The 19726-nt window shown below is 29.9% G+C and overlaps 4 protein-coding genes across 5 annotated transcripts; 1 reads left to right on the forward strand and 3 right to left on the reverse strand.

Moving 5' to 3' along the window:
- Positions 1-4618: 4618 nt before the first annotated feature.
- LOC112701939 (pentatricopeptide repeat-containing protein At2g37310) lies at positions 4619-9434 on the reverse strand. Of its 2 annotated transcripts, none has more exons than XM_025752762.3 (2): positions 9061-9434; positions 4619-7307 (listed from the first exon to the last, which is right to left on the reverse strand). In XM_025752762.3, the coding sequence occupies exon 2, from the start codon at positions 6934-6936 to the stop codon at positions 4960-4962; it is 1977 nt and encodes a 658-aa protein (XP_025608547.1). In that variant the 5' UTR covers positions 6937-7307; positions 9061-9434; the 3' UTR covers positions 4619-4959. The 2 variants fall into 2 exon arrangements, with proteins under 2 accessions (XP_025608547.1, XP_072055061.1); XM_072198960.1 differs by having other exon boundaries at positions 4619-7344; positions 9061-9433.
- A 1535-nt stretch (positions 9435-10969) lies between these two features.
- LOC112701947 (LOB domain-containing protein 23-like) lies at positions 10970-12081 on the forward strand. The gene is made up of 2 exons (XM_025752773.2): positions 10970-11122; positions 11794-12081. Exons 1-2 carry the CDS (start codon positions 10970-10972, stop codon positions 12079-12081), a joined length of 441 nt encoding a protein of 146 aa, XP_025608558.1.
- A 535-nt stretch (positions 12082-12616) lies between these two features.
- LOC112701944 (uncharacterized protein At2g39795, mitochondrial) lies at positions 12617-14666 on the reverse strand. The gene is made up of 3 exons (XM_025752768.3): positions 14414-14666; positions 13988-14331; positions 12617-12898 (listed from the first exon to the last, which is right to left on the reverse strand). Exons 1-3 carry the CDS (start codon positions 14597-14599, stop codon positions 12715-12717), a joined length of 714 nt encoding a protein of 237 aa, XP_025608553.1. The 5' UTR covers positions 14600-14666; the 3' UTR covers positions 12617-12714.
- Positions 14667-15627: 961 nt separating this feature from the next.
- On the reverse strand, positions 15628-18674 carry LOC112701950 (uncharacterized). Its single transcript, XM_025752775.3, has 6 exons — positions 18330-18674; positions 17613-17740; positions 17144-17313; positions 16936-17013; positions 16386-16530; positions 15628-16276 (listed from the first exon to the last, which is right to left on the reverse strand). Exons 1-6 carry the CDS (start codon positions 18445-18447, stop codon positions 15860-15862), a joined length of 1056 nt encoding a protein of 351 aa, XP_025608560.1. The 5' UTR covers positions 18448-18674; the 3' UTR covers positions 15628-15859.
- Positions 18675-19726: the final 1052 nt, after the last annotated feature.

The raw sequence follows: 19726 nt of genomic DNA on the forward strand, positions 1-19726 counted from the left end.
TCCAAACACTTGCCAATGTATGAATATTATTAGTACTCTCAACTTAGTGGATATTGTGTGACACTAGAAACAGTAGATGAGCAAATACACATGTTAATAGTATTTTAAATTATCAAAAAATATAAAATTCCTCCTTGGTTTAAGAGCTACTATATATGAATGTGAACTCACTCAAAAAAAGTGTATTATCTACCCATATATTAGGGTCCATTTTTGTGCATATTCAATTGTTCAATATATTATTAAACCATCATAAAATCTTTCCTTTTCTACCTCATTTATTTGAAAACTTTCTTCCATAACATAATGCAATTAAAAAATTTAGCCAAACCATGATCTAAGCCAAGGGAAAATCCTCTCCTTCTAGTAAATTACATCAAATTTTGTGTAGATTTTCTTCTTCTCTGAGAAGAAGAAACTTTTTGTACTGGGTAAAAGATTTTTTTACCTAAATCTTAAATTTCTTTAATATATATATATAACATTTAAAATTAAATGTATATAAAAATAACGTTACCTATTTTTTAGATTATAATCTTGTTGATATTTTTTTAAATAAAATTAATTTTATAAACATTTGCAACTTGCAGCGATGTAATAACGTCAAGTTTTTAATTTGTTTGAGTCTTGCTAATATGTATGGATAATAGATTTGTAACAATTATGAACCATTTGAAAAATTGTTAATGTTGTCATCTGTTAGTTTACAGCATCAAATGTCATTAGTTTTTCCTCTCCTCGAAACCTATAATAATAATAATAATAATAATAATAATAATAATAATAATAATAATAATAATAATAATAATAATAATAATAATAATAATAATAATAAGAGAAAATTCCACTCCTCTCTCGTGCGAGATGCTAAAATGATACTTCCCTCCATTTTATTTTATAAATGTATATTCTCCTCCCTTCTAACTTTTAAAAAACCTCATCTTTAATCTATTTTAAATTTTTTGTGTTAACTAATATTAACTTTATCCATTTTTTAAGAAAAAATACCCATTAACAAAAATTTTATTTTTTTATCATTAAATTTTACTTACCAAAATATCCTTTAAAAAATTATTCTTTTATTAATTAAATTGTATTTTTATTAAAATATTTTCAAAAAAATTATTAATTAAATTATTTTTTCTCTTCAATAATTTTTTAATTATTAAATTGTAATTTTACTTTGTTAATAATTATTTTTATATTTACTATTAATTTTTTAATATCAATATATATTATTTTAACATTAAATAAAAAAATCGTACCACTATTAATATGTATAACAATTAATATATATTGATATTAAAAAATAATCTTACTAAAATATTTTATTTAATGTTAAAATAATATATATAGATATCAAAAATTAATAGTAAAATATAAAAAAATTGTTAACGAAAGTTTTGGTAAAATTATAATTTAATAATTAAAAAATTATTGAAGGATATTTTAGAAAAAAATAATATAATTATTAAATTTTTTTAAAAATACAATTTAATCAATAAAAGAATAATTTATTAAAAAATATTTTAGTAAGCAAAATTTAATGATAAAAAATAAAAATTTTGTTAATGGGTATTTTTTTAAAAAATGGACAAAATTAACATTAGTTAATACAAAATATTTTAAATGGATTAAAGAGGAGGTTTTTTAAAAGTTAGAAAAAAGGAGAATGTACATTTATAAAATAAAGGGGAGGGGAGTGCCATTTTAACATCTCGTAGGAGAGGGAAGTGGAAATTTCTTTAATAATAATAATAATAATAATAATAATAATAATAATAATAATTCCCACCATCTACTAGGAGTCTAGACAAAAGAATATTAGATTTAAGCTAAAAATCTTTTATGTATATTTTTTTATTAAGACGATGATTGATGATCCAATTTATATTCTCATTTCTTTTAAAGATGATGATGAATAAATATGTGCTGCCAGTGAATGCACATGTTAATAGTATTTTAAATTATCAAAAGAATAAAAAATTCTTCTTTGGTATAAGAGCTACTATATATGAATGTGAACTCACTTGAAAAAATGTATTATCTATCCATATATATTAGGGTCTATTTATTAGCGTGCATATTCAATTGTTCAATATATTATTAAACCATTATAAAAGCTTTCCTTTTCTACCTCATTTATTTGAAAACTTTCCTTCATAATACAATGCAATTAAAAATTTTAGCCGTTAAGATTATAACTAACTAACTATCAACAACAAACCTAACCATGATCTAAGCTAAGGTAAAAGTATATAAATCCTTTCCTTAAAGTAAATTACATCAAATTTTGTCTAGATTTTCTTCTTCACACTAAGACAAAAAAAAATATATATATATATATATATATATATATATATATATATATATATATATATAGGGAAGAAGAAATCTTTTGTTTGGGTAAGAGATTTTCTTACCTAGATCTTAAATCTCTTCATATCATGATTTCTGGAAGATGTGCTGCTTGCAAAAATCAAAGAAGAAAATGCCCCTCTGATTGTATTTTTTCTCCATATTTTCCTGCCAATGATCCTCAAAAATTTGCTTGTGTCCACAAAATCTATGGTGGCAGTAATGTTGGAAGAATGCTTCAGGTTATTTTACCTCAACATAATATATAATATTTAGTAATATATACTATCTTAAAAAAAAAAATACTATACACTATCTTAACCTTAATAGTTAATGTGAGTATCAATACAAAATATTATTATTTTAATGTTAGCAAATGATGAAAATAGTTAATATTGAATTAAGAACATGATTTGTTTTGATAAACAAGTGTAGTTCTTTAGATTTTTAAATATATATATTTCATACAAAACATTTTTTTTTATGTTTACAATGTCATATTATGCTATAAATAAGTCATTTAATTTCTATGCTTTATTATATTCTATTCTAAAAGTTATATTGAGAAGCTATTATTGGAGTACTATTATTTGTTATAGTTATTTTTTGTTTTATTCTGGTTGATGAGTGTTGCTTAATGTTGAGGGGAGCCTTTTAAAAATATGTCATGCTTAGAAAACATTTTAAAGAAAAACCTATTATTAAAGAATTAAAAATTAATTTTTAATGTATTTATTGAATGAAAAAGATTAATAAATATTCTTAACCAAACTTTAGTTTAATTTTACTATCATTGTATATATTATATTAAAAAATTCTTTGACCTCAGAAATTTTCTCAACCTATACCACTAGTTATTTGCAATTTTCTTTATTGGGTATCCTTATATAATCTATCAAATAATTTCAATAATTTTTGTAAACTATATTGCAGGGAGTCCCAACCTATCTAAGAGAACAAGCTGCAAATGCATTGTATTTAGAAGCAAAATGGAGGATTGATGACCCTGTTTATGGATGTGTTAGCATTATCTCTTCATTCTATGAACAAATTCAAAATGCAGAAATTGAGCTAGCAAAAATTCAAACTCAGGTTGCTTTCTATAAACTCCAAATCCAACATGTTGAAGCTGAACCAAATTTGGAGGTTTTGCAATCACAAAGCATCAATATGGAGCAGTTTGAGTCGGACAATCCAACTATAACTTCTTGGTTCAATTGAAAAAAATTTTTGGCAAGCTTTGAATAATTGTTGAAAAAGGCCAATGATTGGTATCTTAATTACTAATAATAAATGATGCTTAATTTGGTGCTTACTTTATATCTTTTGAACAATTTTAAATTCCAAATGTAAACCATGTTCCTTTTAATTTGATTTTATTTCCGTTCTCAATATTCTAAATTTTAAGAATTAGTATACCATATATTACAAAACATTAACATCATGTGATTAAATTATCAAGTTAATAAAATGCTTCAACAATTTCCCTTATTAGTTCCCATGAATTTTTTATAAATTATAATGCAATGTTCATAACTTGAACAAATAATAAAATAAAAAATTAACTCGGGATTATTAGTAGTATGATGAATGAATCCTGTAACTATATTTGTGTAGAGTGTCTCCAATGTAAATAATTAACTCAAATATTCCGCTATGAAATTTTAGGGCCTATAAATAAAAAATAAGATATAATCAAAACTCAACAGTTTTTAAATTTATAATTTCATATTGTGAAAAGTGAAAACTGAACACTATGTGAGTCAATTTAAAAATACATGCTCTAACAGAGAGGATTAGGAGGAAGGCGTAGGGGGCTTCTTGCCATGAATAAACAAGCCCATGGTTTTGAACCAAGACAATAGATTTCAATGTTCTTTAACATAGAGCCATGCTTGTAGAAACTTGAAGAGGCTCTCGTTTATTCCTCTCTCCTCTATGTAACTGAAAATTGAAATGAATTCCTGGTAGATTCATCTAGGTTCTGTCAATTAACACGTTCATCAGTCAAACATAGCATGAATCATTTTCACTTACAAACATCAAAATATAAAATTCCAAAATTTACACTGGGTTTTTATTCATTAAAAAAAAATGAATTAAATTAAATTAATTCATGCCTATGTAACTTTAAAATCTTCCTTTTATCCAAACACTTATTAATGTATGAGTAGCACTACTAGTACTTCCAACTTAGTGGGTATTGTGTGACACTAGTAAATGATAGTTGTACATAGAATATGAGGAAAGGTAAGGATAGCTAGTATAATGCTTTTTTTTTTTTTTTTTATAAATGAAATCTTAAATATTAAGTGAAGAACTATGAATATATGAATCAAAGATAAGACCTTTAACCTCTTTGTACACTAAATAGCTATGCTGGTGCTCAGTGATTCTAGCATTCTAATCCCTGTTCGTCTTTTTAGGTGTGAGGTGTACAGGAAGTACTTAGCAGCCATAAATTTTCCACTAACAATTCATGGAAAGGAGAGTAAATCCTCATCTAGAGAACTCAGGAAAGCATTACTTTTTTTTTCTGGGTAGACAAGTACTGTTTAGTTTCTGCACTAATCTATTTCACCACAAATTAATATTCAATTGTTAACCAAAAGAAGTCTCAGAATCTAATTCATCCTGCAGAGCATATCCTTCTTCCCTCATCAAACCAAGCAACCCTTCCAGCAATGCATAGATCTCACCAGATCTTTCATTTGATACATCCTTCGCAATGAAGCTTATTAGTCCTCTACTTGTTTCAATCCAGCTACTTCCACGGATCTTCTGTAACCCAATTCCTTTCAGTTTTTCCCTGACATTATCAGCTTCCTCCCATCTCCCATAACGTGAATATAGATTCGCCATAATTATGTAATTTCCAGTATTTTCTGGTTCAATCTCAAACAAATGATCACACACAAACTTGCCCATTTCTACGTCACCATAAACAGAAGCCCCATGTAACAATGCACCCCAGACTTTAGCACTTGGCTCAACTTCCATTTTGGAAATGAAATCTGCTGCCTCTGAGAGCTTCCCAGCTCGACTAAGAACACTCACCATACAAGCATATTGTTCCATCAATGGCTGAATTCCACAATTTGATGGCATTGAATTGAAGATATCCCAAGCTTCATCTACTAATCCAGAATGAGCACAAGCAGTCAATACAGCAGTTATTGTAACTGGATCAGGCTTAATTCCTTCATCTAGCATCCGAGCATAGAGGCCAAGCGCCAAACTAGCATCTCCATGAGCAGCATAAGCTGTTATAATTGCGGTCCAAATTATTAAGCTCCTACCTTGTGATTGATCAAAAACCTTCTGTGCCCCATGAATAAACCCTAGCTTTCCATAAGTATCAATAATTGCAGTTGCAACATATATATTTTGAACATAACTTCTTCTAATAGCATAAGCATGCACCTCTTTCCCTCCTCGCAGGTTTGAGAAGTATGAAAAAGATGGAAGAACGCTAGCAAGCGTGACAGCGTTCGGCCTTGAACCAGAAGCCTGCATTTCTTGTACCAAATCCAATACCCTTTCATACTGGTTATTCTGAACCATACCTGAAATCACAGCATTCCAATTACTCAACGCAGGCCTTGCCATTTCTCTGAAAACAGCCATGGCTTTGTCAACAAACCCATAAACCATGTACCCTGAAATCATTGAGCCATAAGTAACCTCATCCTTCTCACTCATTTCATCAAACAATTCTTGAGCATAATCTAAACTACCGCATTTAGCATACATGGCAATCACAGCATTGTAAAGCAACATGTCCATCTCCATTCCACTGTCATTCACCATTTGGTGAACCTCCATTCCAAACACAAGATCCCCAGACTGTCCGCAAGCCTGCATCACACTCGCAATGGTCGCTGTATCTGGCACACCCAACATCTCCAAATACAGCCTCTTACACTCTTCATAGAACCCTCCTTGCGAATACCCCGAAATCATTGAGTTCCACGACACAGTATCTCTCTCCGGCATTCCGTCAAACACCATCCGCGCAAGTACAATCTGATCGCACCTCGAGTAACACGTAACCAAAGCATTCATAACAAAAACATCTCTGTCCAAACCGCCTCTAATAACAAAGCAGTGAACCTCTTTCGCCGAATTTGAGCTACAAAACAACGAAGAAAGCGCCTTCAAAACGCACGATATGGTGAAATTATCAATGCACATGGTTTGGGTAAAAGAAAAGGTGTAAAAGAGGTCTATCGTTTTATGGAACATGCCGTTGAATGAGTAGCCCATGAGCATTGCGTTCCAGGAGAAGGAGTTCTTGCTGGGTATTTCGTCGAACACCTTGCGTGCATGGTGCATGAGGTTGCATTTGGCGTAGAACGTAACAAGCTTTGAGCCGAGGAAGTTATTGGGTGTGATGGAGAACAGGAAGAGGCGCGCGTGGAGCTGCTTGCCCTGGCGTAGGAGGCGGCGGTCGGCACAGCGCTGTATGGCGGAGCCATAGGCGGCAATGTCGAGGCCATTATGGCGGAGTGTTTGTCGGATGGCGGCGAAGTGAGTTTGATTGGTCAGAGGGAGCGCCAAACGGTTACTGAACCTCATTCATTTGTTTCGTAAAGAGCTTAAAACATTATTTTTGAACTTTAATTCTTTAAATAGAATTTTTTTAATTTAGAATAAGTTTGTTGTACCTCGCAAATTCTATCATTTTTATAAGGAAAAGTATATGGAACAACTAATAACAATAATTATAAAGTCTTGTTCCACTAAGTGGGGTCGGCTACATGAATCAAACGACGTTATTGTGCTCTGTCATGTATTATGTCTACAGAAAGACCGTTTACATGTATTATGCTCTATCATGGATGGTCTTCTTAGATCTTTCTCTGCCTTTCGCCCTTTGTCCATCTTCCATCTCATCCACCATCCTGACTTGATGTTCTACCAGTCTTCTTCTCACATGTCCAAATCACCTGAGACGCGATTCAACCATCTTTTCCACAATGAGTGCTACATAATTAATTATAATTAGTTTTATTAATTTATAATTTAATTTGTTTGTTAAATTATTGAAGATACGCTAGTGTTAGGAGAGAATCATGGAACAGATGCTTTGATCATTCATTAGTTGGTTCCATATAATTAATTATGTTTTTATAATGAGTAATACATGAAACATAGAAATCATATCCAAAACCATCAAATTTACAAAAAAAAGGAACATCCATGTGCCTATCAGTGGCAACATCCGATTAAAGTCATCGGTGCCTCTAATTTATCTGTTAGCTGATTCTTGACTTATATAGAGTTGGTTCCCTAGCATTATTGTTTTTATAAAATTTATCGGGTACGACAAATTTATTCTAAAAAAATCATATTTAAAAAATTAAATTTTAAAAATAATATTTAAAAAGATATTAATTTTTTTATTTTATTTCGAAAAAAAAAAACCGTACTGCCAGTTTAGTGGGTATTGTATGAAACTAACTTATGACCGTTGTATAAAAAATATAAAAAAATAATTCGTATTATAGTTGTATAAAAAATACAGAAAAATAATTAGTATAATATTTTTTTTTGAAAAAAATATATCTATTGTATTAATGAAAAAATTTTACTTTTATAAAGACTTTATACTAACGATTTTTTCATATTTTTTTATACAACTGTCTATTCATATATTAATAACACTTGACTCATGTGATACCTAAGCATTATTTTTTTTTTTTTTTTTTTTTTTTTTTTGTTTCCCACGGTATCCCCCAACCCGGCAGGTCAAGGACTAATCCGTCGCGGTACTGAGCTCCATTTAAGGGTTTGCCGCTGGCCAATGGGTTGCTGCATGCACAAGGCGAGATTCGAACCCCCGACACTTGCTTAAGCGGACTAGTGAGCTAACCACTAGACCAACCCAACTTGGTTACCTAAGCATTATTTGGTTGGGATAAAAGAAACTATTTTCTTTTGTCTTTATATTTTTATTTTTTTAATACAAAAAAATTATGTCTTGAAAGAAAACTATAATTTTCTCCAAATTTATGTTTTCTTTTAAGATTCAAATGACCAAAATTAAAAAGCAACAGAGTATAAACAACATAAATACTGGTAGACACTACCTTTTCTAATGAATAGAACTTCATTCATTTATGTTCTTAAAAATTTAACCAAATAAATTCAAGTCCACAAATTAGACTTGGATAAAGAAAATAAGAGAACTTATTATTATGTCTGAAATTAACGAATTACAGTATCCACGAGAAGTGAGTTAATAAGCGATAAGATTATAAATTTATTATAACACAATTATTTAACATATACTTAAAATTATTTTCATGATGAGCTCAAAGGAGTTATAAAATTATTGTGTTCGTCGTCAAATATGTAAAAACATTTAGGTTAATAGGCAGAAACTTTGTATATCAAATAATCAACAAGCACTTCCAAGTTTGTAGCCTCAAAAAATTAATATTCAACTTTATCGATCACAATAAATAAATATATATATATATATATATATATATATATATATATATATATATATTGAAAACTCAGGTGAAGTCGACTTCACCTGAAGTTGATATTTGAGAGTCGTTAGATAATTTGACTAAATTTTCATCCAACAGCTCTTAGGTTTTAACTTCACGTAAAGTCAACTTCACCTGAGTTTTCACCGTATATAAAACAACAACAACAAAAATTTTGAGTATTGAACAAAAAACGGCTTACATTATATTCTCAATGAACCAAAACTCATTGATGATCATGTAAGCTTCTTGAAATCCATGATTCAGAAGAGTGATCTCTGTCTTCTCTCTCTAAACTTGAGACCCTTTTGGAGAAAGCAAAGAAAATGATGAAGTCCAAAAGTTTCGCTTTGATGGCTTGATGTTCCTGTTGATGGATGATGATGATCTTTTGGTACTGGAAATTTCTTCCTTTGGATTTCTTAGAACACAAACATTTCCATCACATTTGTATCTTTTTGATTCTGATGATGAAGACTCAGAGAAGCACCCAAAGAGGTTTGAAATATACAAAGCCATTGTTAATGGAATTGAGAAGTGAAAAAATATATCAAAGCAAGCAATAAACCTCAAATGTGTGTATATATATAGGTGCCTATGTTTATTCTTATTATTATTATTATTAATTAGTATCATATATTTTTTCTTCTATTTAATAATTTTACTCTATATTTATAAAAATTTTGTACACAATAAATATATCATTTATATCTATATTTATTAAAATTATGTACATAAATTAATACCGTTTATATTTATATTTTTTAAAACAATTTAATATTTATACAAATTAAATAATAAAAAAAGTACAAAACATTGCTGCTCAAAATTTCTATAATAATATTGGCAGTTGAAATAAATACTTAATGTGTAGAAAAAAAACACGTGTTTGGTCAAATATTTTGGCCGGCACCGTTTGACACAAAGTTTACTTTCCCTGAGGAAGAAATTAAGTTCATATATATAAGTCAAACAGTTTATTAATTTTTTATTGTAGAATCAAACCGTGTTATTAGACTAGACTACTAGAGTGACATTGTGGCTGGCTTTCATTTTACGTGTGTTCATATCATTCATCAATTTTGATTTAGATTTTTGTTTATGATCAATTATGAGTATGTTGATCTTAAATGTTTTAATAACTATGAATTAACATTATAATGATTAATATATATATATATAATTAAATGTATATAAAAATAATTTTACCTATTTTTTAGATTATAATGTTGTTGATTTTTTTAAAAAAATATATAAACAAAATTAATTTTATAAATATAAAATATTTGCAAGTTAAGTTTTTAATTTGTTTGAGTCTTGCTAATATATATGGATAATGGATTTGTAACGATTATGAACCATTTGACAAATTGTTAATGTTGTCATCTGTTAATTTACAGCATCAAATGTCATTAGTTTTTTCTCTCCTCATAATAATAATAATAATAATAATAATAATAATAATAATAAAAATAATAATAATAATAATAATCTACTAGGAGTCTAGACAAAATAATATTAGATTTAAGCTAAAAATTTTCCATGTATATTTTGTATTAAGATGAAAATCAATGATCCAGTTTATATTCTCATTTTTTTTAAGATGATGATGAATAAATATGTGCTGTGAGTAAATGCACATGTTAATAGTATTTTAAATTCTCAAAAAATAAAAAATAAAAAAATTCCTCCTTGGTTTAAGAGCTACTGTACAAGAATGTGAACTCACTTGAAAAAATGTATTATCTATCCATATATATTAGGGTCCATTTATTAGTGTGCATATTCAATTGTTCAATATATTATTAAACCATCATAAAAGCTTTCCTTTTCTACCTCATTTATTTAAAAACTTTCCTCCATAATACAATGCAATTAAAAAATTTAGCCGTTAAGATTATAACTAATTAACTATCAACAACAAACCTAACCATGATCTAAGCAAAGGTAAAAGTATATAAATCATCTCATTTTAGTAAATTACATCAAATTTTGTCTAGATTTTCTTCTTCTCACTAAGACCAATAATCTAGAGAAGAAGAAATCTTTTGTGTGTAGGGTAAGAGATTTTCTTACCTAGATCTTATATCTCTTTATATAGATATCATATCATGATTTCTGGAAGATGTGCTGCTTGCAAGAATCAAAGAAGAAAATGCCCTTCTGATTGCATTTTCTCTCCATATTTTCCTGCCAATGATCCTCAAAAGTTTGCTTGTGTCCACAAAATCTATGGTGGCAGTAATGTTGGAAAAATGCTTCAGGTTATTTTACCTCAACATAATAATATTTAGTAATATATACTATCTTATAAAAAAAAAAGTACTATACACTATCTTAACCTTAATAGTGAATGTGAGTATTAATACAAAATATTATTATTTTAATGTTAGCAAATGATGAAAATGTTTAATATTGAATTAAGAACATGATTTGTTTTAATAAACAATATTGTAGTCTCTTGAGATTTTTTTAAAAAAAAATATATATTTTTTAAATATATATATATATATATATATATATATATATATATATATATATATATTGTACAAAACATTTCGTTTATGTTGTTTGTTATAGTTATTTTTTGCTTTTGTATCTACAATGTAAACTCTGGTGGATGAGTGTTGCTTAATGTTGAGGGGAGCCTTTTAAAAACATGTCATGGTTAGAAAACATTTTAAAGAAAAAACCTATTATAAAGAATTAAAAATTAATTTTTAATACATTTATTATTGAATGAAAAAGATTAATAGATATTCTTAACCAAACTTTAGTTTAATTTTACCATCATTATATATTTTGTGTTAAAAATTCTTTGACCTCAACAAATTTTCTCAACCTATACCACTAGTTATCTGCAATTTTCCTTCATTGGGTATCCTTATAGAATCTATCGAATAATTGCAATAATTTTTTTTGTAAACTATTGCAGGGAATCCCAACCTATCTAAGAGAACAAACTGCAAATGCATTGTATTTAGAAGCAAAATGGAGGATTCATGACCCTGTTTATGGGTCTGTTGGCATTATCTCTTCATTGTATGAACAAATTAAAAATGCAGAAATTGAACTAGCAAAAATTCAAACTCAGATTACTTTCTACAAGCTCCAAACCCAACATGTTGAAGCCGAACCAAATTCGGAGGTTTTGCAATCACAAAGCAGCAATATGGAGCAGTTTGAGTGGGACAATCCAACTATAGCTTCTTGGTTCAATTGAAATATTTTTTTTTTTGGCAAACTTTGAATAATTGTTGAAAGAGGCCAATGATTGGTATCTTAATTACTAATAATAAATGATGTTTAATTTGGTGCTTACTTTATATCTTTTTGGACAATTTTAAATTCCAAATGTTAACCATGTTCCTTTTAATTTGATATTTTTTTCTGTTCTCAATCATTCTAAATTTTAAGAATTAGTATACCATTTATAGATATACACTAGTGATAAATTTACAAAACATTAACATCATGCGATTAAATTATCAAGTTAACAAAATGCTTCAACAATTCCCTTATTAGTTTCCATGAATTTTTTATAAACTATAATAATAATAATAATAAATTACCTCGAGATTTTGAATATTATTGTCATATAAAGGGTTCATTTTTTTAATTTGATGTACTACTTGTTATTATTAGTAGTATGATCAATGAATCATGTAACTATATTTGTTTAGAGTGCCTCCAAAATAAATAATTAGTTCAAATAGTCCACTAAGAAACTTTAGAGCCTCTAAATAAAAAATAAGATATAATCAAAACTCAACAAGTTCTAAATTCATAATTTAATATTGTGAAAACTGAATACTATACGAGTCAATTTCAAAAATACATGCTCTAACAGAGAGGATTAGGAGGAAGGTGTAGGAGGCTTCTTGCCATCAATGAACAAGCCCATGGTTTTGAACCAACGCAATAGATTTCGATGTTCTTTAACATAGAGCCATGCTTGTAGAAACTTGAAGAGGCTATCGTTTATTCCTCTCTCCTCTATGTAACTGTGAAATGCATCCCTCATGGATTCATCTAAGTCTCTGTCAGTTCACACAGTTCATCAGTCAAATATAGCATGAACCATTCTCACTTACAAACATCAAAATATAAAATTTCAAAATTTACATTTGCATTAATCTTTCTTGAGGTTTGCTAAAATTCAACCCGACTCTCCTATTCGTTCAAGTGCCATTGATTTCCACCTAGCTCTGGTTTGTGTTTTAGTTAGAACTACATTATTTTCTTAAGTCTTGGAGGGAAATTAGCACAGGTCTTCATAAATAGAGGAGAATCCAGTCGAATTTTGTGAATCCTTAGAGGAGGTGATCATGTAAATGTAATTTGCCCTAAACTATATGGAATAAGACCATACAAACTCTAAACCAAAATGAATGCTTCTTCTATGTGGCGAGTTAATACCCATTTTGGCCCCCGTGAAATTAGAGCCCGGCCTCATTTTCAACCCCCAAATTTCAATTTACCTAATCTAGTCCCCCAAATATGCAATTGTGACTCACGTTTGCCCCTGGAATTATCTCTGTGAACGGGGTAATGAGTTGGCATGTTTTGGAATCCAGTGTTACTCTGGCAAAAGACATTAAACAATCTTTGTCTAAGCTTTACAACGCCACTAATGCATCGCACTACACAAGCTTCATCCCTTCCAATTCGACCAAACTCCTCCTTGCCTTAGGGCATAGTAACAAGAAAATAGGCACCCTTTTTCTTTTAGAAGACTAATACTTAAGTTTCTCTGTTATCTTAGACTAGAAACTCTTCAACATTTATCCAAGTAGATGAAAGGCTGCCTACGATTTTCACTAAAAGGTAAAATTGTTAATTTGCCACCTAAAACCAACCCTAATTAGCAAGCTTATCAAACTGATAACAAGCTTAGGTCCCCAAATCAAGGTAACAATTTTACTAGTAAACTCTTAAGAGCTTACAATTTGAGTTCAGCAATTCAATTTTCCAGTTCCTGTGAACACCAGAGTTTGATTACCTTCCTAATGAGCTTAAACTAACATCATTAACCAATTAGCTGCATCATTTCATGCCCTAACAACGGAAATGAACCAAAAACACAAACTTTTAAGGTATAAAACTTAAAAAAAAAATTGTGAACTTACGCAAAAGATGGACCAGCGTATTGCGAAGGAACGAGGAGGTAACCGCCACCAGATTCTTGAAGCTTAGGTCTCATTGAAACTGAGTGAATCCCCAAAGCATCTTCGTATAATCCGCACAGAAACATCAAGCATTCGTTCTGATTTGGTTTCGACACATCCACGTGAATGAACAGTTGATCAATGACTCCGCCACCGCCGCCGCCGTCGCCGTCTTCGTCGTCGTTGGCGGCCAAGCGCATGACGTAGATTGTGATCTCTTCGTCGCCGTAGTTCCGCTTCAGCACGGGGCCGTTAGAATCGAGTGCGCCTTTTACGATCGTGAACGGCGATGGAGGTCCAACTTTCTGCGACAAATAACGAATCAGAAAATAAATAAATAAATAAAACCTAATTTGAGAGGTTTAGGGTTTAAGAAGAGAGCATTACCGGGGGCATGTTCATTTTGGCGACTTCGAGATAGTGGTCTTTGAGGGAGCGGAGGAGCATCGAGTTTACGGCAGAAGAGATTGAGTTGGACGATGAACTGCTGGTGGCGTCGCGGATTAACGAGGGGAATGGACGGCGGAGGGCGGCGGCGGCCGTGGCGGCGCCGACGAAGGCTCTCTTCCACATCTTGGTGTGTTTCTAGTTACTACTACTACTCTACTGCTCTGCTTGCTTCTAAGCTTCAGCTTAATATTAACTAGTAACTTTTTTTGGTGACTAATATTAACTAGTAATTGAAAAAAAAATATTAGTTTACAAAAATTAAAAATTTTAAATTTATACTGCCTTCACAACTAGGTGATTATATTTTTTGAGTTTAATTTTGTCATTTGTAAACATTTTTAACGATTTTTTCAATTAAATTTTATTTTTTAGGGCATCATTACATAAAATATTATTTTTATTATTGTATTAATATATGAATACGTAGTTTTGTCTCTATAATTCAACCAATTTGAGTTAGTTAAATAATTAATTTATTTATTGAACAGTAATATACTCTTAAATAAAATTCAAATTTACAATAAACTAGTCATTATGGCTGCGTTTGTTGACCGAGACAGGACACTAGACACAAAATTGTGTTTGATAACAGTTTGATAAAAGAAACATAGATAAAAACAATATGTCCAAAGACACTGAATTAGTATATTTTGTGTCAATGACAGAAAAGACACAGAGACACAAACAAAAAACACAACTTATTTTTTATTTTTTCTTTCATTATTCTTGTTAATTTTTCATAATTATATTTTTGTCTTAAATTTTTTGAATAAAAAAATGAGAATAAATTAAATTTTCATCATTTGTTCTAATTTATCACTAAATAGAATAACACAAAATTTTGTATTTCTGTTTTTTATATCTTGTTCTTAGTGTTTGTCTTATCATATTCTTAGAAACAAAAGCAGTCTAATACCAAATTAAAAAATACTGAAAGAAATAAAAATAAATATGCGATTGAACTCAATATTTTTTTATTTTTATATTTCTCATATTATTATTATGTACAAATACTGTATGATATTTTGTGTTGTCATGTTTGATCTTGCTTTTACAACTCCATAACAAGAATATAAACCAAGCATTTGCTTATTTATTACTTTAAATTTGACATTAAAAGAAAAATGTTAATAGTCTCTAGAGAATGGATATTGAATTATCTAAGAGTACTCTGTTTAGATTTCATCTTAAATTTATCAATTTCATCAAAACCAGGCAGCATGCAAATAAATTTGCACTTCTGTCAAAACCTCAAACCTCCATTCATCTCAAGCCTGTGATGTTTCCAACTTGTTGAAGGAAATTTTCTAAAGATTTAGTGAAGAACAATTGAAATTTCTTACATATATACAAAGTAATAAAACACCACATGATCTGATAATTTTATGAGCTTCTGCTGTGAAGAGACTTGCTTGCTTGTGAGGCCAAGACCATTGCCTTAGCCCTTGTGCTCATCAACATTAACTCTCGCACCGCGCGACGCTGGTGTTGTCGTGCATTTTTCGCTCGCTTTGGAGCTAACCGGTTGTCCCTTTCCTCAAAGGCGAGCCGGAATTTCTCGGCCACTGATAATTCGGGGGAGGTTGAAGGAGAGGGCGAAGTGTGCTTCACTGCAAAACCACGCCCTCTCCATGTCTTGGGATCAATATCCTTCACAGCCACATCATCCAACACGGTATTTTGTAACGCTTCCCAAGGAACCTGAGTTCCCATAAACCCGAACAGAGATGACTTCGGGTTCACTATGATCCGCGGACACTCGGTAGATATCTCGTCTAACGAATTATTGTCGATGTTTGGCTGCAAAAAAAACCATAAAATTAAGCGTCTCATGAGTCATGACTCATGCATTTGTGAGGACAAAGATCTGCATTCAATTAAAAAAGAGAAAGATTTAATAGTTTCATACCCATACTAGCCACCTGAGTGATTGCGCGCCGCTTGAAATTTCTTTCGTATCGAGCTCCTCCCAGGAATCCTCCTCGACATAGTCCAGCCTCGGTTTAAATATACTCAAGCACCTCCGAGCTGTATGATCGCTCCTCGGACACCCTCTGCGACATTATCCAATAATCTTGTCTTAAATCTTCAATTACATAAAAAAAATTTCCCACTTTCTAAATATACTTTATTTTTTAAAAAGGTTAACAGAAAACTTTTCCGCTATCTACAACTCTCACCAGTCACCAGTTTAGAGAATGTTACCATTGTGAGGAGAAATCAAGCACCAAAGTCAAATCTTGACATTATGAACAGAAAAGCAAGTAACAATGTCATGAATCTTGATCATTTTTAAAGAATTCAATTTACTTATACGAACTATTGAAATCCGGCATATGAACATGACACTAAAATGGGCCATTTAAGAAAATTTCTGGTTTTCAACTTCTGAGCATTGAAAATAGGCAAAATTTATAACATAGAAATATGACTAACAATGGATGATGAGAGATACGTACCCGCATCTCAATGTCTCTAATAAACGGCAGTGCTTCACAAGTTCGGATATACCAGTAGCAGTGATTTTGGTACATCGGCTGCAAATAGTCTCAATATATCAAGTGACTCTGAAAAAGAGAGAGAAGTATAATATAAAAAAAAGCACACTAGACACGGCGGCAAACGTGTTTGCTTGGTAATTGTTTCGACAGAATCATAATCCTATACCTTATATCCAGAGCTTTAATTGATCTGCATACTTCGGCTGCTTTAATCAAACCAACGTCGGAAACATCTGATCCAGAGACATCAAGGTATTCCCAAGAAGTATCAGCTAATGCAATCAGGACATCATCATTCAACAACTTTCTCCGTCTCGCAATAGCTGGCACTGCCGTCTATCATTTAGAATTAATTCTTTAACCGTAAGAATGCATCTTATGCATGACCTCTTTTTCCGTACAAAGCGCAATAAAAGATTCTTAAGAATAAAGCTGTTCATGAAATTAAGCAATAAAGCAGTTTTTTTTTTTAACCCACAAAAAGGCTCTCCTAGAGAAAAAGTTTACAAACATTTCTTACGGTGCATTCGCATTGCGCAGGCTACAACTTCGAAATTTTTCTTTACAGAAACATATGCATGAACAAATGACTAATCAATAGATTTAACAGGTAGAATCATTCTATAGAAAACTACCTTTATCTCAGCTGGCAACCCGATAGCAATCTCCGCCAAATCCGTAATAATATCCTCCAAATGTTTTCCGATAACTCCAATGCATAGGCTAACCAAACTTGGAGGCTTCATCTTCTTAGGCAGTAGTCCTGCATATAATTTTATCCCAAAATTGAACCATATTAAGGCGCCGGCACGGCTCAAAACCTATGATCCGCGAATTAACTACCTAAACCTCAAGACAACCAAAGACATACATACTGGCTCCATCAAAGAATGCAAAACACATTTTAACAATCCTATTAAGGTGCAAAACTCAAACTAAACTTCCTTGAATATCATTAGCACAAGTCACAATAAACAAACACAGATTCTAAGCCTCAAAGGAAAATCCCTAAGTATACAATCTGCTACTTTCACAACATCAGCTACCATAATCAAAACAGGTATATAATCATATGGAATCAAACTTCAATAAAAGCTCCAAATGAATTTTATTCACCATTCCCAAATTTTCTGTAAATTGGAACTGAATCTGAAATTGTCACACAAGCTAATTAATTGTCCAACCCCCCTCCCTCTTTTTTCTTCTAATTTCCATTGACCATACCCCAAAAACAAAGCAAGTGCAATTCATCATAGAGCTCAGAAAGTTTGAAGCTTTACCAATAAACAAACAAAAACAAAACACCCCACCTCAGAAAAAAATAAAATTGATTACATACAAAACCAAATTACCTTGAAATTGATGGTGGTTAGTTGCAATGGAAGTTTTGTTCTTGACGTTGGATTGGGGATTCAAATCGAGGTTTTGCAGAGAGGTTTCTAATTCCTTGGAAGCTTTACCTTTATCCATCAAAAAAATCAAACAGCAAAAAACAGAGACAAGTATGTGCAACCACGATTGAATCAAACACACACAATACAATACAATTGCCCAGAAAGAGGTTCTTAGTATTTAGGGATTTAAAAAAAAATTTGTTTATTTATGTTCAGAAAAATAGAAACACACGATGCCGACTTGACTTACCCTCCTGTTCCTTTCATATATTTTTAATTAATTGATTCAATTATAATATATTTAATTTTATTTATAATATATATATATATATATATATATATATATATTAATATTGGTTTTTTCTTAACAAACCATGGAAAGAAAAGAAGAGAAGAATGCGAGTTGAACACATTTAACTGAATTTTAATTTTCTTATTTTTTTTAAATATCCAACAAAAATAACCTTTTTTATTTTCCTTCCATAAATAAAATTTTGATAATTTTAACATAGTTTTTGGGTATGTGTGTATATTTTTCTTTATTATATTCTCTATTTTGATAAGTTAAATGGATTAATTTATCGAAAATTTAATTTTTAATGAGTGACTGATGCATACCAACGAACTATATTTTAAATAATATAATTTTTTTATCTTTATTTTGAGATTTTGAATTCAAATCTCATTTTTAACTTTAAAAAAATAAGTGATTAATATATATAAAAAACAAAATATAAATTCCAATACTTTATTTAAGTCAACGAATAAATTCGCTATTTGATAAAATTGTCTGTTATTTACATAGTTGTCAAAATCGAACCGATAATCGAACTGATGAGGTTACTGGTTTACTAGTTTATTAGTTCAACCAATAAGTTACCGGTTCAACTGGTAAAATTGTTCTCACATAAATAAAAAATAAAAAATAGTAAAAAACTTAAAATTAAAATTTGAAATACATATTTTTACTAACATTTTAAGAACAGTTAAGTCAAATTCTATAAATAACTAATACAAAGATAAACATATAATTAGTTCATACTACTATATAGTATCTTAATTAGATACAATAAGAATAACAATTTATGAATTATATCCAAAGAATAATTTCAAGGTCTAAATATTTTTATATAATTAAATAATTATATAATTTTTTCTTTTCAGAATAAGTAATTTTTATTTTATTTTTTTATTCATTATCATTTTTTATTTTAACATTAATTAATTTGTACTTCAATTAAAAATGAGTTAAGTATTTCCATGTTTATATATATATATATATATATATATATATATATATATATATATATATATAGAAAGAATTGATATATATATTTTAAAAAGCATTCAAAATG

This window comes from Arachis hypogaea, chromosome 7 (genome assembly GCF_003086295.3).
Source record: "Arachis hypogaea cultivar Tifrunner chromosome 7, arahy.Tifrunner.gnm2.J5K5, whole genome shotgun sequence".
NCBI classification, from domain to species: domain Eukaryota; kingdom Viridiplantae; phylum Streptophyta; class Magnoliopsida; order Fabales; family Fabaceae; genus Arachis; species Arachis hypogaea.